This window comes from Macaca nemestrina, chromosome 5 (assembly GCF_043159975.1).
Source record: "Macaca nemestrina isolate mMacNem1 chromosome 5, mMacNem.hap1, whole genome shotgun sequence".
NCBI classification, from domain to species: Eukaryota; Metazoa; Chordata; class Mammalia; order Primates; family Cercopithecidae; genus Macaca; species Macaca nemestrina.
Genome location: NC_092129.1, coordinates 115929741 through 115951691, shown reverse-complemented (window position 1 = coordinate 115951691; position 21951 = coordinate 115929741). Strand labels below are relative to the sequence as shown.

At 34.8% G+C, this 21951-nt stretch overlaps 1 protein-coding gene across 3 annotated transcripts in view; it reads left to right on the top strand.

The window, feature by feature from the left end:
* Positions 1–21951, top strand: part of LOC105479487 (collagen type XIX alpha 1 chain) — a 334678-nt gene that overhangs the window by 168284 nt on the left and 144443 nt on the right. For all 3 annotated transcript variants that reach the window (XM_011737482.3, XM_011737483.3, XM_011737484.3), the window contains exon 15: positions 13921–13974. In XM_011737482.3, coding sequence (XP_011735784.2) covers positions 13921–13974 — 54 coding nt within the window. The remainder of the gene's footprint in view (positions 1–13920; positions 13975–21951) is intronic.

The window sequence follows — 21951 nt, the reverse complement described above, 5'->3', positions numbered from 1 at the left end:
TTTTATGGGTAGAATTCCTTCATCTTAAGAAAACTATTAACTATAAACTGAATTCTAAGTGTTCCCTTTACAACCAGTATAACCTTCATGAGGATAGGAACCATGTCTATCTTATTTACAACTGTCTCCCCAGAGACTAAAAGTACTTGATGTAGTATAGGTACTCAATAAATATATCTTCTTCATAGGTAGAGGAAACAAATATTTTTCACTGACAAACATATTATTAAAGTAAAATATCATCCAATCCTACAGTGAAAATACCTACAGAAAACTGTAACATAACGTACTTGGATATCATAGTGAGGAGGCGATTCCCTCTTTCTAGCTACCAAACCTAATTAATTTAGGACAGGTGGTCACCTTCTCCCATATTAAAAATTTTCAGCAATAACAGTCTTGATGTCACTTACTACCCCTGATTATTTTTGATCAATTTGAAAGTCATGCTTTTTATGGGAAACAGGAATTATCTCCTTAATTAAAGACTCCTATTATCTGTTCATTATTCTGCAGACATGAACAAAAGCTTTATATAGCTTAATCCATTACTAAAGTCATCTTTTGCAAAATAGAGAAACACTGAATGTAAGGCCAGGAAACCAGATTCTATCCTTAAATATGCAACTATTTTGATTTATTTACTTATTTTACCTTGGGCATATCACTTAGTAATATGTAAGGGTCAGACAGAATGTTGTTAAGGTCTTTTTCAACTCTAAAATTCTGTTATTTTCTCTTTTACCTTTCCTAAGGAATTCTATTTCCTTTAGTTGTATACCATCTAATATCTATCTCCTTAATAATTTTGTTCTTTTCCTTAAATCCCCTCTATTTTATCACATTATTTTAAAAGGATAGAGAATAAATATAAGGAATAGTTAAGTCAGACACATGCCCAATGTAGAGAAAGGATTAGACTTACCAGTGTCAAGAACTGTAAAATATATGAGATTTTACCCAACTTGAATAATAACAACTTAGCCTGCCACAGTTTCATCAATCCTGGCAGAAGACATGAAACTTCTGAGTCAGAGAAAAAGGCATTATTACTCATGGCAGCAAACAGCATGAGCCTTATGTTTGTTTTGGTTGCCCTTGCCCCCAAGTACCAGAAACAACCCAGGTAGATGCTACATATTCAGTGGGTTTGCATCACAGCGGAGTAGGGAAGCCAAATTTTTTAAAAATGGACTGCAGGCAAACTTGCCCTTTGCCAAAAGGGAGATATTATCTTTAACATTCTAAACAGTAAGCAAATCTACCCTTGCTTTGCAGCATAAAAATCCTTTAAAAGATAGACCAGAACAAAAGGGTGATTAGTACCTCATAAGACATGCAGAAGCACAAAAGACTCGGAAAGACCCATTGTCTCTCAACAATATCCGTTCTTCATTTCTATACTGTCTTGGTGTCTGGCAAATTTTTTGTGAGTATATCACTCCATTAACAGCTCTGATTAATATTATCAATAGAGACTGTGACCAAAACTATTCAATTTGTCTCATGCAGCATTTAATTAAAGGCTACTGTTAATAGAACGCCAGGCAAGTAGATGAGGCCAACCTGCACTATTGATCTCAACCCTGTCCCCCAGGATCCCAAACTCAAACAGCTGAATAGATCCCATAAATCATCCAAGTCTGTCTTAGAAAGCCAGAGATGATTTGCTCCCTACATTTCTGAATTGGCCTTTCTGTTTGACTTGAGGCATTAATCCAGGTACATCAGCAAGGACAAGGACATTTTTTTTATAAAACTACAACAGACTCAGTGTGTCTCCTACTTTGGCCCAAGCGGGCAACCATAAGGATACTGAGCTAACAGTGTACTAAACCAAGTAGTCTTTAACTTTTTTTATTTAGGACCATGTCAAGACAATAAGAATATCCAACTGGCAGAGCCAGAATTAAGTTTGAATCCTCCAGATTTCCTTTTGGCGAGTTTCCACCCTACAGGTATAAAGATAGTTCAGAACCTAGAGCAGTTAGTGCCTTACTCACAAGACGAATAGAAATGCAAAAGACTCAGAGCATTGTTGCCAACAACCAACTGTTTTGCATTGCATTTGTTTATGAACAAATCTTAGCAAATGTTGCTCTTTTGTTTACCACACCCTGGCTAACTATACCGCTGACTCATTCAGCTTACAGTCAGCTCTAGTCCCAGAGTACCTTTTTTCTGGTGTTTTGCTATCTTACTTCTCTTCAGTCCATACTGTTGATTTTTCATTCCATTTCTTGTAGAATGCTATCCTATTTCACAGCCACTTCTTAGTTTCCTAATATAATGTATTCTGGAAAGTTTAACACCTTCGGGTATCAAAACTGTCAAAGGTCACTGTGTCTTCACTCTGATAATATTGACCTGTGTCCCCATTGATGGATTAAGATAAAGCACATTCAAATATATCTTATGTTCTAAAGATTTATTTGGAAGTGCAAGTAAAATATATTAGAAGTAGATAGAGTTTCGGGTTCAGACATACTTGCTTTAAGAGCTCAGCTCCACCATTTATTTACCATCTTATCTTTAGGGAATTCATCTTCTCATCTATAAAAGGGAACACTTCCATTTCTTAGAGTTGTTAAAATTAAATAAGATCACATATTAAAGTAACTAGTGGAATTCCTGACACACTAGCAGGTATGCAATACATATCAATTCTCTCTCCCCTTCCTAATTTACTATCGTGAATGTGTGGAGGTCATCAAAGAACGTATTGAAATGATATTGAAATGTTGCACTAGGGCTTCCATATTTTGCTTCTGTGCAAACATGGGAGTCTTTTTGTTTGATGTGCATTATCCTTTTACTTACTATTGTTTGCTTGTTGTGGTTCTATAATATGCACTCTATATTTGAGAATACATTGAATCTCAAATTATCTTGATTTACTCAAGGACCGTTTTTAGAAGCTTGAAAATAACATTCTGATTGCTCCATTTCATTGAAATATTAAAACACCAGTTGTAATTTACTTTCATGCCAACTTTCTAGTGACTGGTAAATTGAAAATTAGGGTTTTCTTCTAACTGATAGATTCACAATCTGATTATTTGGAAATCACATACTACCCATATTACCAACCCAATAGACTAGAAAGTGACACTGGAACAACCTGAGCATGTATGTAACATGTCATAACTAATCTTATTAATGTTGTTAGTACTGAATTGAAGTTACACTGACACAACCTTAACTTATTAGTCCATAAAATTAGGTAGTTTGACCAATTAACCCTGTTTCCAAAAGGTTGTATTTAAAAGAAATATTTGTATATGGAATTATTTGTTCATTGACCTGCAACATAATTCCCATAGAAATGAAGTTAACCCTCAGATGTATTTAAATATCCTATTTCTAACATTTTTAAGACTCAGTCTTTTTTGTCAGTATAAAAATTGCCAGCATTTATTTTTCCATTTAACATCCACAAATCGTCAATAAATAAACCATGCAACTACGTTTCACTTTATTTAGTGCACATATTACCAAAATTAACCATATCGTTAATTCTTAATTCATAGGGAGGGAGATCTCACAGATTTTATGAATGAAGAATTAACTGTAAATATTTAAGGATCCATCTTAATATTTTTTCAAATAAGCATTTTTTCAAATGTTCTGCAGAATTAACAAGACTTGTTCAATTTGTAAAGTCATTCTGCTTGGTTCTGTCACCAATAAGTACAAATTGAGTCTAACGATGACAAAATAATGATAAAAAGATATTTCGACCAGGTGCAGTGCTCGCGCCTGTAATCCCAGCGCTTTGGAAGGCCAAGGCAGGTGGATTGCCTGAGATCAGGATTTCAAGACCAGCTTGGCTAACCTGGCAAAACCCCCTCGCTACTAAAAATACAAAAATTAGCTGGGTGTAATGGTGGGCACCTGTAATCCCAGTTACTCGGGAGGCTGAGGCAGGAGAATCACTTGAACCCAGGAGGCGGAGGTTGCAGTGAGATGGGATTGCACCATTGTACTACAGACTGGGTGACAAGAGCAAAACTCCTCTCAAAAAAAACAAAAATATATATTTCACATGATATGAATAACAATTTTTTGTCATCCAAATTATTGACAAACCACTGCAATTTGAGAAAAGCTTCTGTTAACAGTAACGACAACTTCTCTTCTTTGTACTTTAGAATAAGTTGCCAGTTATGAAAATCAGGCAATTCCTTACTATTTCAAGTGCTAAATTTGAATCTATATGTAATAAGTAAACTTTGAGTATTAGCTTATTTGCCTTACCTTGTTTAATGTTTTAAATAAAATCATAGTACTTTTCAAGTAAATTTACAGGATTAAATAATCAAACAGTACTGTTAAAGGCTTATAATAAAAAATAACATTTCAATAAATGCATTTGGGGACAACTACATAGCATTTGGGAAAACACAAATTTGGGTTTGTACATGACTACTGTGACCAAAAAAAAATCATATGGATCAAGATTTTAAAAGTGAAAACTAAACCACAAAAGTCCTAAAGAAAATATAAGAATTTTGAAAATAATTAAGCATAACTTTTAAAATATCTTTTAAACCAGAGGTATAAATAGAAAAACAATAGTATATTTTACTGCATGAACAAACAACTCCTATATGGGGTAAAAATACCCCACTAAACTAAATCAAATGGCCAGCTGGGAAAAAAATATTTACAACTCGCATCATAACAAAGGACTACATATCCAAATATAGAGAGAAACTCCTCCAAATCAATTTTTTTAAATCCCAAGAAGAAAAAATAATATGGCTTTTAAACATATGAAATAGACCTAAACATATAAAATAGACCTAAATTCACTCATAGTTTTAAAAATGTAAACTAAAACACCTCTGTGATACTAGTTTTCGCTTATAAGATTGGAAGTGGTCAAAAAGTTTGATAGTACACTGTGTTAGCAACTGTTGAGAAACACACCTATATATTTAAGGCACATAGGTATGGATATAATCTTTATGGAGGGCAATTTGATACTGTCTATCAAAGTTTCACTCTAGTCTCATTCATTTATAAAATTACTCATGTACCAGGTTGTTCATTTCCATATTGCTTATAATAGTAAAAAGAATAGAGACAACCTAGATGTCCAGCTATAGGTGAATGGTTAATAAAATTGTAAAACTATTTTTATTTAAACAAATATAAAATGTCCACATTTTTTGGCCTGGCCTGGTGGCTCATGCCTCTAATCCCAGCACTTTGGGAGACTGAGGCCGGCGGATCACCTGAGGTCAGGAGCTCAAGACCAACTTGGCCAATATGGTGAAACCTCATCTCTACTAAAAATACAAAAATCAGCCAGTCGTGGTCATGGGTGCCTATAATCCCAGCTATGCAAGAGGCTGAGGCAGGAGAATCACTTGAACTTGGGAGGCGGAGGTTGCACTGAGCCAAGATCACACAGCTACACACCAGCCTGGGAGACAGAGCAAAACTCCGTATCAAAAAAAAAAGAAAAGTTCACATTTTAATGACTGTAAATATTGTCATATGCAGAGTCAATTGGTGTACCTTTTCTTTCTTGAATAGTTTGTCATTTCTTTTGGGTTTTTTTTTTTCTTTTTTTTTTCTGGCATTTCTAATTCTTTCTATTTTCCCTGTTATTGCCTTCCCTATTTTTCAAATTTTCTCATTGAGTTTCTGTTTTCTGAGAGTACCTTTCAGACCTTCTATTCCATCTGTTGTAGGCAGCTTTCTAAGCCATCTGCAGAATTCCCATTCTGTGACTACCTTTATTTTTTTTTTTTTTCTGAGTTGATTCCACTGCCGCTTCTTTTCCTTGTCATCTCCTTTCTTGGTTTGACTCCTTCATTTATGTGAACATATCTTTAAACAAATTATGGAAACAATTTGAAAGAAAGGTACATCTTCTGGGATTTTACACATCTAAAAATGTTTTGTTTTGTTTTGTTTTTTCACTTTCACACTTGATTGATAGTTTATCTGAGCATAGAATTCTTGCTGGAAAATTAGTTCCCTAAGAATTATAAAGATTTTTCTCGAGTGTCTTCTACCACATGTTGCTGCTGAGAAGTCTAAGGCCTATGGATTCTTTTTCCTCTTGGGTTTCCAAGAAGGGAGAAAACAAGAATAGTGGTGTCTGCCTTATTTACCATTCTTCTCCTGAAACTTCATTCAATAAAGCAGAAGGGAGGGACATTTTCTACGTTTCCTTTTTGGTTAAGTAGAACTACACTTACCTCTTCTCTTTCCCCTGTGCCTTGTGATTCATGATTGAGCCCTAGGATCTATGAGAGCATCTCCTGATGTGTAGTGATGAAGCACTTGATATTTAGACACTCTTCTCCCAATAGAGCCTACTTTTCATACCATTGTCTTGTGTGAACTCAACAATCCTTATACTATTGCAATCTTAATCCTCCCGAGAAAATGGATGCTTCTGGCAGAAAGGAGGAAGACCAGTAGAAAGAAGTTAAAAAGAGACAATACTTCCATCTATATTTTTAAAACTTAGAAAAATTTATTACAGGATGGAGCATTTTTCTCCTCCTAAATGTTTGATTTTCAACACCTCACTCAATTGCAACTTGAGTGATAGTGTATAAACCATTTTCACAGTTATCAGCATTAAATACCTATGTCTTTCATGTAGTATGTGAGTATCTCTGTACTGATTTATTTTTTAAGCCTAAAATTACTAGATTAGGTTTCCCATGATCTAGTCATTTATGTTGCATAACCCAAATGCAAAAGTTACATGACATTAAATCTGAAATTACATGTATATCATGTTGCCCATTCTTCCAAAAACATTGGAAGACATTTTAAAACCACATATGTATAGGTTATTCCTTCCGTCTGCAGTAGAACCATGTTTCCACGTGGTCACTGACCTTTCGCAAAGCCAATTCAAAAATTCAGACTATTACCATCATCAGACAAATCATTAAAATGGAGTCAATCATATGCCCACTCGCATAAATCATTAAGACAGATGATACAAATGGATTTGACAGACCATGACCTACCAATTTTTTACTTGTCAACAGAGCCTAGAGTTAACTGAAATCAAACCATTTCATCTATTAGGTTAATGCCAAAATATAACAAATCTGTACAACGTTTTTCATAGTTAAGAATAATTTAAAATACGAAATTACCAAAATATGAATGTGCTTATGATAAATAAGTGCAAGTAAACCCAGAATAATTACCAAACCTAAAACTACGTTATTAAAAACAATTTAAGTATTTTAAATAACTTGATTGGTTCTATTTTTTATTAATTAATGGTTTGTATAGATACATTAATCTCTTCTGTTCATGTTGTTTTTTCAGAAAGTAAGAATTTAATCCTAATCAATGTGAGAAACATTAAGGAACGCAGGTTATATGTCTTCTTTTAATGAAGGGCAAACTCCTCCAAATGTAAGCATAGCATCTATTTTGCAATACTGCCACATAAGAAGTAAAAATAACTTGGATTATTTGGTATCAAGTGGGATTTGTAGATGAAGAATATAATTATCTAAATTAGATTTTCCATAGCTATAGCAGTTAATATTCTAACTGCTGCAGAAGTACCAAGAGAAGTGCAAAGAATCAGAATCTTAGCAGTCAGTCATCCATTCGACACCTACTAACTGCAAGGCACACTGCTGGATAATATGCAGCATGGAAAGTGAGGACATACACAACTTAAAAAATGGAAAGTCTCATAATAGGAGCAAAAATTATTTTTAGAGGAACGTTTATGAGAAGTACAGATATCACAACATCATTCCAGATTCACAGACTCTATGTTCTATTATTCAATTAAAAATGTTTTTAGCTTTATTGGCTTAATCAATAGTGACAGAGAACGAGTTATTTCAGGATCTATATAATAAAAAGATAAGTTTTCTGAGTTCAAAAAACATGAGAAGAGATTATAATTAAAATATATTCCTGCAACCACATGGAATGATCATATTTCATTGTGTCCCATGTCTGAATGATTCCAGGGCTCCATATGAAATTGTTAAGTTTTAAAAGCACTATGTGTAACCCTTAATTTTTGTATTTTTGAAGGCAGGATAAAATTGTCCACCCAATTAGAGAACTGGCTTACTACAGTTGGTAATGATTGAATCATTCTTGTCCACCCTAATATTTCACGAGATTTTCTTTCTAGCATAGCTCTTCCTATTCTCTCTTATCAGTGCTTCTGGGGAGGTTTGTCAAGGCCTTTATTAGTGTGTGGAAGAGACACTAGCGTTCCTTGTTTCACAGATATCTATTTCCTAGCACACACTGACTACTGATTTTGATAAAAAGATAGGCTTTTATATAAACATAGAATTCCTTTTGTAAACACTTATGCACCCTCAGGAAAATTTTTTTCTTATCATAATTGGATGAAATAACATAAAGCTGGTCACCCTTTAATTTATTAACACAAACATTCTTAAATTCCACTTCTCAGAACTAATATAAAAGTCACTTCCTTTCTGGCTGCTCTAGAGGTTAAAAAAATTATGGCACTAATAGAGACATGAGGAAAGTTAAAATTAAAAAAAAAGAAAAATTACTTCTTGAGACTGGACTATATATTATATTTTTACTTATTTGCATTTTTTCTTTTATAAAACTCATTTCGTGTCCTAGAACAATTCATTTTCAAGAGAAAAAAGTACACATGTAAAACAAAATTTCATTCCAATGTCTCCAACTTAAAACTTTATTCCTGTTATTCCCATGTTAAAGGCACAAAATTTTCTGTAAAAACAGATATATTCTGTTTTCCATTTTAATTTCATACATTCTATTTGAAACACAGAAAATCCTCTAGTAGTCGTTTAGAATTTATGCAGATTCTGCTTAATCTTATGTTTCAAGTTTATGAAGCATATTCTAAAGTAATAATCATAACACTTAAAATACACTTGCATAACATTTTTGTTGAAGTGGGTATTAGGTATCATATGCACTGCAACATTCCTGGCAAGGGAGTGCACGTAATACTTTAAAATGAAACTTTCCTTTTTCACTTCAGCTCTTTTTCTTGATTGAGAAGCTATAAATGTATCTTGCCTCTTTTCACAAATGAAAATGTGTTCATACGTAATTAATCTACCCTATTAACTCTACGAAACATCTGCTATATTTGTTAAACACTTCAAACTTCTGTTCGGAACCAGTTAATTCTAAGTAATTTCTCAGTTAAATATTTACATGGGCTTCCATGATGATAAACTCTAGCTTGTCTTAAATAATCAGCAGATTGTCCGGAGAGCTGTGTGAGATGTAACACATTGGAATAGCTATCCACTGGAACTTAAAATGGTTAGCTGGCTTGGACTATTTTTTGCTTATTTTTATCTTAGCCAAAAGAGGTAACAGCCTTATGAATTCCATTCTTTGTCAATATTTTTAATGCCCAGAATTGTGTTAAAAGGAAAATGAATACCTATGTAGACCTATGCAGATGTTTACATCGTGAAAATGCTAAAGCCAATCTCAAATGTCTCTTTCAGAAAAGTGATAAATCTGTATGTGTGCAAAGTTTTAGAAATAACTCAATTTACAGTTATTTTTGTAGCCAACTAAGTAGATTAAAAAGTGGAAAACATTGATAGGCATTTTTCTTCAGCGAATTAAATCGAAGAAGAAAAAAATCCACAGGTTATGCAAATGTGCTGTGTGTACAAAGATAATAATTAAGAATATGATTCTTTAACTGGACAAATTATATAAATCTGTAAACATCAGGTTTTGATCAAAAATTGGAATAAGTTCCACAACAGAGATGCTGTTACAGTGGTAAATGATTAGTTTGTAAATGAACTATAAGGCAGTGTTACTCATAGACATCAGAGAATAGAATGATCACTTCAGACTGAGGAATACAGACAAGATTGAAAGTTCTCCAATGTGGTATTTAAGTTCAAGTTTTGAAAATAAAAATGATTATATAAAGAGCAGAAGTCAGTTCTCCAACACCAACACTCAGTATTGTTCTAACTTGGTGTTTTCTTCTTTACAATATGCCAAATGTTTATTGAGTTCCTTCTGTAAGTGTTGCAGAGGATAGAAAGAAATGAGCCTCTACCCTCTAGAGCAGGGGTCTCCAACCCCCAGGACAAGGACTAGTACCAGTTCGTGGCCTGTTAGGAACTGGACTACATAGCAGGAGGTGAGTGGTGGACAGGCTAGCAAGCTTCATCTGTATCTACAGCCACTCCCCATTGCTCACGTTACTGCCTGAGCTCCACCTCCTGTCAGATCAGTGGCTGCATTAGATTCTCACAGGAGCATGAACCCTATTGTGAACTGTGCACGTGAGGGATCTAGGTTGCGTGCTCCTTATGAGAATCTAATGCCTGATGATCTGTCACTGTCTCCCATCACCCATAGAAGGGACCGTCTAGTTGCAGGAAAACAATCTCAGGGCTCTCACGGATTCTACATTATGGTGAGTGTATAATTATTTCATTATATATTACAGTGTAATAGTAATAATAGAAATAAAGTACACACAAAAAAATGTAATGTGCTTGAATCATCCTGAAACTATGCCCCCATCAGGGTTCATGGAAAAATTGTCTTCCACAAAACTTGTCCTTGGTGCTGAAAAGATTGGGGACCAATGCTCTAGAGCTCATGGTCAACTAAAAGGATAAATGAAGCACACACATAATGACCTTTACAAAGCCAGAATAAGGAAGAATTGTGGGAGGGATTCTGAGACAAATGCTGAGCTCTATCCAAGTTCAATTTAAGTAAACTGGAGGTTAAGTATGTCTGTAATTTTCATACTAAGTGATAGATAAATCCACTGTTTGACTTTACTAAATGGGAGGAACAGTGTCCTGGATCATTATAAATAATCCTGCCAGAATTTTAATTTGTTAGTTTGCAAATAGAAATTATTTTTCTACCGTTGATTGATCTGTGTTTTACTAATGACAATATTAAAATTATTTTTGCTTTGTCAATTTCAACTAATGTTGAATACTGTGCTCAAAACTATTCTGAAGATTAGGAGAACATGGCTAGAATTACAAATTGGTCTTGGATCATTCAAATAGTTAATGATTCATCAAGGATTAAAAAAGAATTTCCTCAATTTTTATCAAACCCCTAGCTGGATCCCAGACTTAACAAAAGTGAGGAGGAGGAGATCAGAGTCATGATAACATCTAGTAGGCCCTTAAGTGGTTTATGTATGTGAGTTGGTGCCATATCTGACTACTTGAGTCTCACATACAAAAGATTATCATAAATATTTTTTGAGTTTGTTAAATACATTCCAAATCAAATGTTACAGTTTTGCATTAGGTAGACTTTGCTACATAACTTCTTTAAATAGTAAAGGGAGTAGATTTTTGATTATATGTGTCTCAGAATTAAGTGTACTCCCTGATGTGTGTATGTTTTAGTAATTCATGTTTAAATAAACACTGAATGAGCTGTCAACATTTGGATGAATATAAAAAATGTTATATATTAGTTTGACTATTCATGAAATGATAATAGTTGTCCTAAGGGTGGGAGAGAAGGGTTTAATCTAGAGCCAAGATCATGTCAGTCTTATAAAAAAAGACACAACGCTCTGTAATTATGTTATAAGTAATACTTGGTATATTTGAATTTCAAAATTTGATTTTCCTAGTGATTTTATAAACACTAGGAATTTGCCATTTTAAACTTGGCCTAATTATCCAACATTACTTGATTACATATCATTTGGCAGGTTTTGTTGTTTTTTTTGTTTTTAACTACAAAGGGAACTGATTACTTCTTTTCCCTTGTTTTTTTTTCCTTTCCTAAATCAATAAAACATAGGCTCCATATGCCCCTGTAACATTAAATTGCTCCCAACGTAGATAAAAGAAATGAGAGTGATAAATACATACATTTCATTCAACTATTGTGGAGAAGGAGTAAGAAAGATTTGGAGGAACTGTGAGAACTGACGACATATGCAGAATTTTTTATACTAACACTTTAAAAAATACAGTTACAATAATTTATACTGAACTCTGAGAATATTAATCAAATGAAAGCCATCTGATTGAAAAATTAAAATACATATATCACTTTTTATCCAAAATAAAATTAAATGGTGAAATTAAGCATGTATGACATTCATGAAAATTTAGTTTGTATGAAAAAAATTAAAAATGAATATATACATAATAAGTAACTATGGATCATGATGAGTACATCTGGCATTTTAGTTTCAACATAGCCATCACTTTTTAGAAAAAGGTCATATTATAAAAATGAATCTTAATTATTTTAAAATTAGATAACAAGAATTTCTTCTGGAATAAGGGGGAATAAATTTACATTTATTTGCATTTGTATTATCCGATTTTTCATTTATTTCAAACCATTTAAGGCATTTAATAGATGATGGGTTAATCATAAATATTTGGAAAACTTTTTGAAAATTACTGCCTTTACCCAAAAACTTTCATTAGAGTGGATGAGTTCCCCAATGTGAATTGTCATTTGGCCATTAACAGGCACATACCATGATGAATAAGATATAGATTCTATTATAGATTAGAGCCTGGTGAAAGAAACAAATCATTACATGAATAATCACTTAAATGAATTAGTGGTAAGTATTTTAAAGAAAAAGTGCAAGTGCAAGGCACTGTGAGACTGAAATAAGGCATTGTCTCCAAGTGGCAAATCAGGGAAGATCAAGCCTGATTTTCTTAGGATCAGTTTGGCTGTGATGTGAATGGAGGGAGCAGTGTGTGGAATCAACTAGGAAACTCTTACAGATAAGCAAGAACACGGGAGCAGTAGGAGTGGAGACAAATGGATGAATCCAAACCTGTCTTGGAGATAAAGTCAACAAGATTTGGTAACTGTATGTGAGAGAGAAGTTTGAGAGAGTTGAGTGTGGAGAATGAGTTCTAGATTTCTGGCATGAGCATGAAGAGAGTGTGGTATGGATTTTATTGATTTGGGGCATGGTGGAAGAGGATCCAGTTTTGGAGGGAGGATCCTGAGTTCAGCATTTGATGAGGTAAACTGTGGATGCCTGTGAGGTAGCAGCAGTTCCATCAAGCAGGTAGTGGTCTGAATGCAGCTCAGAGATAAACTGGAGTTGTAGATCTGGGCATTGCTGGTCTAGAAAATCCAACACCCACAGATGTATGAGATCAATGTGAGAGAATGTGGACTGAGAAGAAAATAAGACTAAAATCTATCACATTTAATGGTTGATTAGGGAAGAAAGAAGCAACAGGAAAGAAGTAGTCATAACTGCTGAAATTCTTTTTAAATGGCAATATCATCATTTTTAATTTCATGTGGAGTAAGAATTTCTGTCTAAAATAAGAATCAGAAGACTTGACTTCCAGATTAATACCTGGGATTTCCTAAGACTTTGTTATGATCTGAAAAAAAAGAATGTTTATTTTCCCTACCACTTTATATTATTATGAGAAAGCAGTAAATAATATTTTTAATATTAAAAGTTCAATGTTATGAGTAGACACATGTTTGAAGCCAACACCATAATCATGCATTTCCTTAGAATATACTTACAAAGCTACTCTCAACCAAAAATGTAGTTTTATTTATAGAGTTTAAATGTATAAAGAGGTATTTTTTTCTGCTTGGAAATATTGTTACCACTTATTTACGGTGGTTTGTTGTAACATGGTTCCAATCATATGGGATTCTTCACTGGCAGTGAACATTTGGTCTCACACCTGGTGCGGGACTGCCTTTTTTCCTTTCTGGAGTTAGCTACAAAGATAAACCAGTCAAAGAAGGGCAATTCGTCATTAATACATTATGTAGTTCAACCTTGAAAGAGCTCAAATTACTTTAAAAGTTTGTTTTAATAAACACAATAATTATTAATTTTCACAACATTCTTTGTGGGGCAGGTGTACTTGAAACAGTCTATTAACATGTGTCTCTTTTTCCTGATAGGGTTCCCTGGGGATACAAGGCCCCCAAGGTCCACCTGGAAAAGAGGGTCAGAGGGTAAGTAAACTTGGAACAACTGGTAGGCATTACTAACTCAGGGGCTACTTATTTCAGAACACTAATGAAAATGAAACGGAAACATAGCAAGCAGATGGACATATGGAGAGTATCAACTATCCAAAGGCTGAAATTTGAGATTTGAGATTTTGACAGAGGTTTTGCAATTCAGAAAATTCTATGTTTCTCAAGATTGGCAGCACAAGTGTAGAGGTATTGTTTGAATAAAATGAATTAGCCCTAATTTGATCTACAGCACTTAGGTCATATTTTTAGTTTTTGAATTAAGTTGATGAGTATCTTTGTGGAGGTCCAGGCTCTTTATTAATTCCATAAAGGTTGTGAATGTTAACTACATTCTTTATCCAAATTAAATTATTGACTTTACTGGCTTTTCATAACTCTCCTTTCATTGCCATTTATTGCCTTTAACTGAGACAAAATAGTAGCAAATAAATTGTTGTTGGAATTGGTAGTAGAGCAATAACCTCCTGTTTCTAGTCCAGTTCAATTTCATTATTCCCCAGTAAAAGGAAGCCCTGCAGTGTTATGACAACTGGTCAGCTTCATATGAACAGTGGGCCCGATTCTTGTAGTTTACTGTTGTTATTATCATTTTCAAATCATTTTAAAGTCTCAAAAAATCTTGTGTGTCCTTTCTCATATGCTTATTTATGGCAGTCTTTGTACTAAATAGCACAGGTTCTGTCAACTTCTGTTCCCTTGTTGATGAACATTCCATGACTTAGAGAGTTTAGATGATTTGCCTAAACTTGAGCTTCTGACTCTAGTCCCACATTCTCTTTTATTATTAACCCCAAATATGTTTCTTAGACATTCTCATTTATTATTCCCAGTTCTGCCTTCTGTAAAATAAGTCTCTTTCCTCAACTACATTATAGTCCTTCACATATTTGAGGGTCAGTGGTGTATTGTACCAAGATTTACCTTTTATCAAGTTAATAAAATCCCAATTCTCTTAACTTGTTCTCTTATCATATGGATTCTGGACTCTCCAACATGCCAATAATCTTTGCCAGAAAACACTCATTGGCTTTCCAGAGGTGTCAAGAACAGGACTGGATACATGTGGTCTTACTTAGGGCACAGTAAAATGAGGCAAGTACACCCCATACCGCAGACAATGTGCTTCTGTTATGGCCTAAGGTTGAGCCAATGCTTCTTTGTCTAGTATTGTACTTTTGACTTGTACTGACATGTGGTCAATTAAATGCTTCTACCTTTTCATTGTAATGAAAGCTGTTAAGTCAGGTATTTACCCAGCCTATTGTTGTACAGTTGCCTTTTTGAATCACAGAATAGGAACTGATCCTTGTTAAATTTCATCTTTCTTGATTTTAATCCCTAGTAGCATTCTGTTCTTTGGGGGCTTTTTGCTTTGAAAAAATGATTTGAATCCTGTTTTCCAGTGAAATATCTCTCAGCTTTATGCTGCTTTAAAATCTGATAAGCCTGCCTTCTGTCTTCATTCAAATCGTTAATCAATCCTGAACAGAACATGGCCTGACAACCCTGTGTAACACCAGCCTAAGCTACCATCTTTCCCACCATTGATGTCCTTGCAGTGTGGCAATCAAATCATGTACAAATGTATTTGAACCCTACCACCTTCCCACCCACATTTCTTGATTTGGTTTGTAAGATAATTATGACAGACTTGTTAGATACTAGCTGAACTGAAAAAATATTTAAATGAGGCTTTTTAAAAATAATAATGCTTCAAATTAAAATTGTACCCTATCAAAGCTTGCATTTTATAAGAAAGTAGATTAAAGAATAAATTAAACATGTATTTTCCATGATAGTAATGAAGGAAATTAGTTAAACTGTAAAGTTCAATCACTATTTTATTTAATTTACTCCATTTATAAATGTGTATAGTCCAGATAATTTTATATTACTTTTATTTTATCTTCTATCAAGAGTAACATAATGTCAGAAACTAAAGAATGTAATAGAACTTATAGACACTTTTAGGCATAGTTTGTCATTATTGCTACTGCTCTTTCACAAACGCCCTATGTATCAAAAGAAGTAGCTAGAGCAGGTATTATTGACATTATCCACATTTACAAATGATTATATGTATGTGGATTATATCCGTAAATGCTCAGTGATTTATTCTACTTTATAAGCTACTTGAATGGGAAGCAAATGAATTTTAAAAATGAGCATTCTTACATATTTACATTTAGGTCCACCTGAGCGCCAACATTTCTTCTCACCTCAATAGTTAAGGAGTACTCAGCCGTTTCGGACATATAAATGTACTTGTACATGTATGCCTGTGTATATACGTATATGTGTATACATACAGATGCACATTCTGAAAGCTAAGACCAGTAATTTTTCTATTTCACTAAAGTTTGCAGTAGAAAACAATAGTGAGAAAAATCTAGGAATTTAAAATCATTTTTTATTTACCCAGTGTTAAAAAAAACTCTTGTTTTTTGTTTATGAGTGTTTGACCAAGAAGGTATTGACTGTCATTAAGTCTATTTAAATGAAACATAAAATATGTGAAGTTTTATGCACTTAATTCCTAGACATAATGACTTTAATGAAAGCAGAACATTTAATTTTAAACAAATCATTAGCTTGTTGATTTTCCTCAATGATTAAATAGGTAGTAGCTACTACTCTACCAATATCTCACAATTATGGTAAGTTTCAAACATGAGTGTCACATTTAAACATGCTTTGAAAATTATCAAACATTATAGAAACATGTTAATATTGCTACTATTATTATTAAAGACATAGGATTCTGATTGATGAATTCTTTTTCTTTTTCTCTTTAACTCTATGTGTAGTTTCCTATAAGCATATAGCAACACTATCTTTTTGCAAGTACCACGCTAAAGTTCTGTTTGAAATTTTGATTAGTTGATTTGATTTTTTAAATTATCCTTTAAGCTGCTAAATCTTAGTTTATAAAGTGTTCATTTAATAAAATGTAGAAGTAATGGACTTCTTATACTTAAAAGCTATTCTTAACCTTAACAATGTTCTGTGACAATAGGTATCTGAAATTTATGGGTTCTTTTATTTCTCAACTTCCTGATTTTCCTTTTTTGGATCTTTTATATGCCATTATTTATTTATTTACTTTATCTTCTTGAAGCCCTGCAAGCAAAATGTTGGGTTGACATATTTTTTAGTCTTACATCCTTTATGGATTCACACAGATTTTAGAATTCAATGAATGTTGAATATTTCCCCTAAGCTACAGGTGAGAATATTTCAGATCACAATGAGGGAGAAGAGAATGGCGTCAGGTGTGGGGTACCTTCCTGGAAGTTAAGAGGGGGTTTAATCCATCATGAGGCGGAAAAAGGCTGGGAGAACCTGGCCACTACAGGACCAAGAAGTCAACAGAAGAGTGGTTCTAGATTCATGAAGGGTTCAGCAGAATTAAAATTTGGAACAGTGTAAGTGGAGTGATGCTGGATAAGAGAAGTGGCTGGAATTGGTGCCAGTGGAGAGAAGTTCAGTTGAGTAGTGAGCAGGGCACTGGAAACAAAAATCTCAGGAAAATGTAGGAAATTAGGGCATGAGTTGTGAGGAAGGAGAGGCAAACAATGGAGAATGTGGTGGAGAGGAAAGGACAGGAACTGGATGGAAATCCAGAGAAGTATCTTCATGAAAAGTGGAATATTTCAGGTAGCAGAGCATGTTCATGGATGTTAACAAGAAACATTGCAAAAGAACTGGCATTATAAAAATTCCCTTTAAGGTGTAGTTCACTTGTAGGATTTCTTAATGTGCCTAACAGACCCTCCCCAAAAATAAGGAAAACAATAATTGTTTTTACGTAACCTTCAATTTTCATTTTTTAGTCACATTAAATGCATGTCTGGATAATCTCAAGGTTAGCGTGAAGCTACCCTGGTCTTTTTAAAAGAAGTTCCTCTAGTTCTCTGAAAAAAAAAACATTTACTGGTGAATCAACTAGTTATTGCCCCAAACAAAAGTTTGTGTGGTTGGACCAAGATGATGCCTCACTCTTGCACTCTTGCTCAATCCTAATTTTGATCCTGAGCAGAAACTTTATGTTTTAAATTCCCTGTAACGTACCCCTCTATCCTGCCTGTCTTGCTCTCAGTTTATCCTCTCTGCCTGTGCCTGTCCTTTTTACCCTCTCTGGGCAACTATCCTCTTGATTGCCTCCTTGCAACATTTTTGTGCAGGTTTTACTTTCCCTTGAAATGCTTGCTCCAAGCTGGCTTTGAAGCTGTGTCTGGAGTCAGGATTCCTTGCATTCTAAACAGCACAGAGAACATCTGCCTACCCACCCCTGCCCCCATCAAGATGTGTTTCTTTGCACCAGCTCACACTTGATGGCAAAGGAGCTGGGTCACATATCCTCCATGAGCTGGGAGCCTACAAAAGTACAGGAGGGCAGGGCAAGCAGCATGTCTACTTACATCTTAAGGTGCAAGCAACTTGGAATTTAGCATACAGGTTGCACCACAGACTTTGGAGCCAGATTGCCTGGATTTTATTTATTTATTTATTTATTTATTTATTTATTTATTTATTATTGAGACAGAGTTTTGCTCTTGTTGCCCAGGCTAGAATGCAGTGGTGCAATCTCGACTCACTACAACCTCCACCTCCCGGGTTCAAGTGATTCTCCTGCCTCAGCCTCCTAAGTGGGATTACAGACATGCACCACCATGCTCGGCGAATTTTTGTATTTTTAGTAGAGATGGGTTTCACCACGCTGGTCAGGCTGGTCTCAAACTCCTGACCTAAGGTGATCCACCCTCCTTAGACTACCAAAATGCTGGGTTCGCAGGCGTGAGTCACACAGCATCTGGCCCAGATTGCCTGAATTTAAACCCCAGCTTTACTGCTTATTAGCTGTGTGATCTTGTGTGAATTCCTCAGCCACTCTGCACCTCACTTGCCTCCTTAGAAAATGGAGATGATAATAACGCCTACCCCACAGGGCTGTGATGAGGTGTAGGCCATGTCGGTGTTAGCTGCAGTCATCATTCTCATCCCTAGCCTAGTGATCTCAAGATGTTTATAGAAGGGAATGCAGGTATACAGATTCAGAATATTAGTACTTGATTAAGGAGAATGTCTAATTGATCAAGAAAAAATATTTAAGATAAAATGACTTTTTTTGCTACTACTCTGTTGAATCTATTTTATTTAAATTTTACCTGAATCTTACTTTATTTAGATGTCCATGCCCATTTTATAATGCCCCAGAAGCTTGAGGCCCAGTGTTGATCTAACTTGATAATAAAATTAAGTACGTAAAAATGTCTGCAAGGTAGAGTAGACTATTGCCTTTTCCTTAAAGAAGGAGATGAAGATTGGTGTCATCATTGTGGAGTAGCTGAGACCTCAAAATTTGTTCGAGGGACAAATTCTGCTGATCATGTATAAATTTACCAGGACTTTCATGTAAAATTTACACTTGGTTTTTCTTTTGGTTTCGTTCTGAACTGGTTGATATACTTTACCTAAGAAAACAGAAGTAGTGAATTATGTTTTTAATAAGTACTGGGGTGTATTGATCTCATTAGGTAAAAGGACATCAAAGTCACTGCTTCTATGAAATCAACACATACAACAGGACTCACCTAAGCAAAATTTTCCTTAAGCTTATTTGTTTTTATGAGGCTTAGAATATTTTTCAAGTGAAATTATGCCCCTGTAGTCTAGCCATGCTCTATGAAAACTTTGTAGAACACAGCAAGACAGTAATGCAGGTCAGACCTGCCTCACAGTATAGTAAAAAATAATAATAATAGTGTTTCATTGGGCATGGTGGCTCATGTCTGTAATCCCAGCACTTTGGAAGGCTGAGGCAGGCATATCACTTCAGATCAGAAGACCAAAACCAGCCTGGCCAACATGGTGAAACCCCATCTCTACTAAAAATACAAAAATTAGCCGGACATGGTGGTGGGCGCCTGTAGTCCCAGCTACTTGGGAAACTGAGGCAGGAGACTCACTTGAACTGAGGAGGCGGAAGTTGCAGTGAGCCGAGATTGTGCCACCGTACTCCAGCCTGGGTGACAGAGCAAGACTCTACCTCAAAAAAAAAAAAAAAAAAAAAAAAAAGAGTATTCTTCTTACTTTAAGATAGCTTATTCCAAGGTACCAACTTCACAGCTACAAAATGATCCAATTGTTCCAATGAAATGATTTCAGGGCCTGGTAGAAACCACTAACAATTGTCTGCAGTTGCAAATCCTTACACAGGCTTGAATTTTAGAGAGGAGTCTTATAGAGAAAAGAATGGATAATTATGAATTTATGGGAAGTACTTTTGTTAGTTTCACAGGCGATATGATTGTCTTCTTATCTTTATGTGTCAAAACTGACAATGACCTTTAAAATGCACAACGAGTGTTTCATAATTCTGCTCTCACTAAAACTATGACTGGTGTCCTTCTACCAGGAATTTGTATTACTAGCAAGAAAAGGTCAAAAATTACTTTAAATAATAGTTTTAACTCTGGTCATAGATAGAAAAAAAAGCATCTTTTTTTGCTTGGATTCATCAATAAATGTAAACATATACCGTAAAAATAACACTTTAAATGTTCTGTATTCTACAACTGTTGGTTCATGCTTTTTGCTTGTTAGAAAATTCTTGGCTTACAGATAACATTTTATTTTGTTTACTTGCTATGGCATTTCTTCAGAATGTCTCCATGAGTATTATCTTGGGAGTTTACAAGAGATACCATCCTTAATTCTGCCTGACATTTCTAGATGATAACTGAGAAATTGGGTACCCTGTTCAGGTCCCAAGCAGCAGTTGCAGAGCTTTCTCCAACACTTTGTTGGAATTTACAAAACCAAATGTGAAACTCAGTGGATAAAAATAAGCAAATCTGTGTTTATCCCTGCATCTCTGTTTGCAGAGCTCCATAGTGCACTTCAGGTGCTTGATGTCTCCTAAAATTGGATCAAATATAGTTACCGAATATAGTTACTGAAGCAATGTAGTAAGACAGGACAAAGGGGAAAAGGCTAATATATGTTCATGTCAAACAAATGCCCTCAAGGGTGTAGTTGTATAGCAAGGATAATCCTTTACTTTTGCCTCATATTCTCTTACTGGTGGGAAAGATAAATCAAGGAACAAGATGCTGGGAAACAACTTCTAGCTCAGGCTAATTAAAATCAGGTGAACAAGAGATGTAGCCCAGACTTTGTGAGCACAGGCCATCCCTTAGATAAAGTTAAATAGCACAGCTAGTTACTGACAATGTGCCTGTGTCTCCTTGTGGTAAATTTCACTCTAACTGGTGGTCTCTGCAGTGCACTTGAGGTAGAGGAGACAAAATGCCGTGGAAAGGCTGTCAATCAGAAAATATACTGTAAGCAATGATTTTGTTCCAATAATACTTATATCGATAGTAAAGCAACAATGAGCTGAGGTCCTTAACATTCACTTAAATGAAGAGCTGAATGACATTATATGTATTGTAACAAAATAACATAGTAAGTTTTCTCTTTTATATAGATTAGTAAAGAAAAAAGGTTTTGTATGTTCAAATAGGACCCTGAGTCTGAATGGTTTATTTATTTATGTGAATAGACCCAAGAGCTGTTCTCTGATGTAGAAGAGGCATATCATGTAATGGGGACTCCTTCAAACTGGAGACATTCAGCCCCTGAGGCCAAGTGGCTAAGAGCTTCAGAGAGATAAGCCTGGAGAGGTGGGGGTGGACCCATTTCAGGAACATCAAATCATCACATTTTAGAGCTAAAGGGATACTAGAGCATCATTCCAGCCCACCAAATAAGAAAACAGAGACCCAGGAAACATTGGCAATTCTCCAAGGCTGCAGGACTATTTATTCTAACTGTTCCACATAACATACACCCATTGTCTATTGTGTGGCATCACACAGAAACCCAGATTTGTATATTTTTAAAATAGAGAATATTGAGAATTTAACCAAATCACTAACTTTTAAA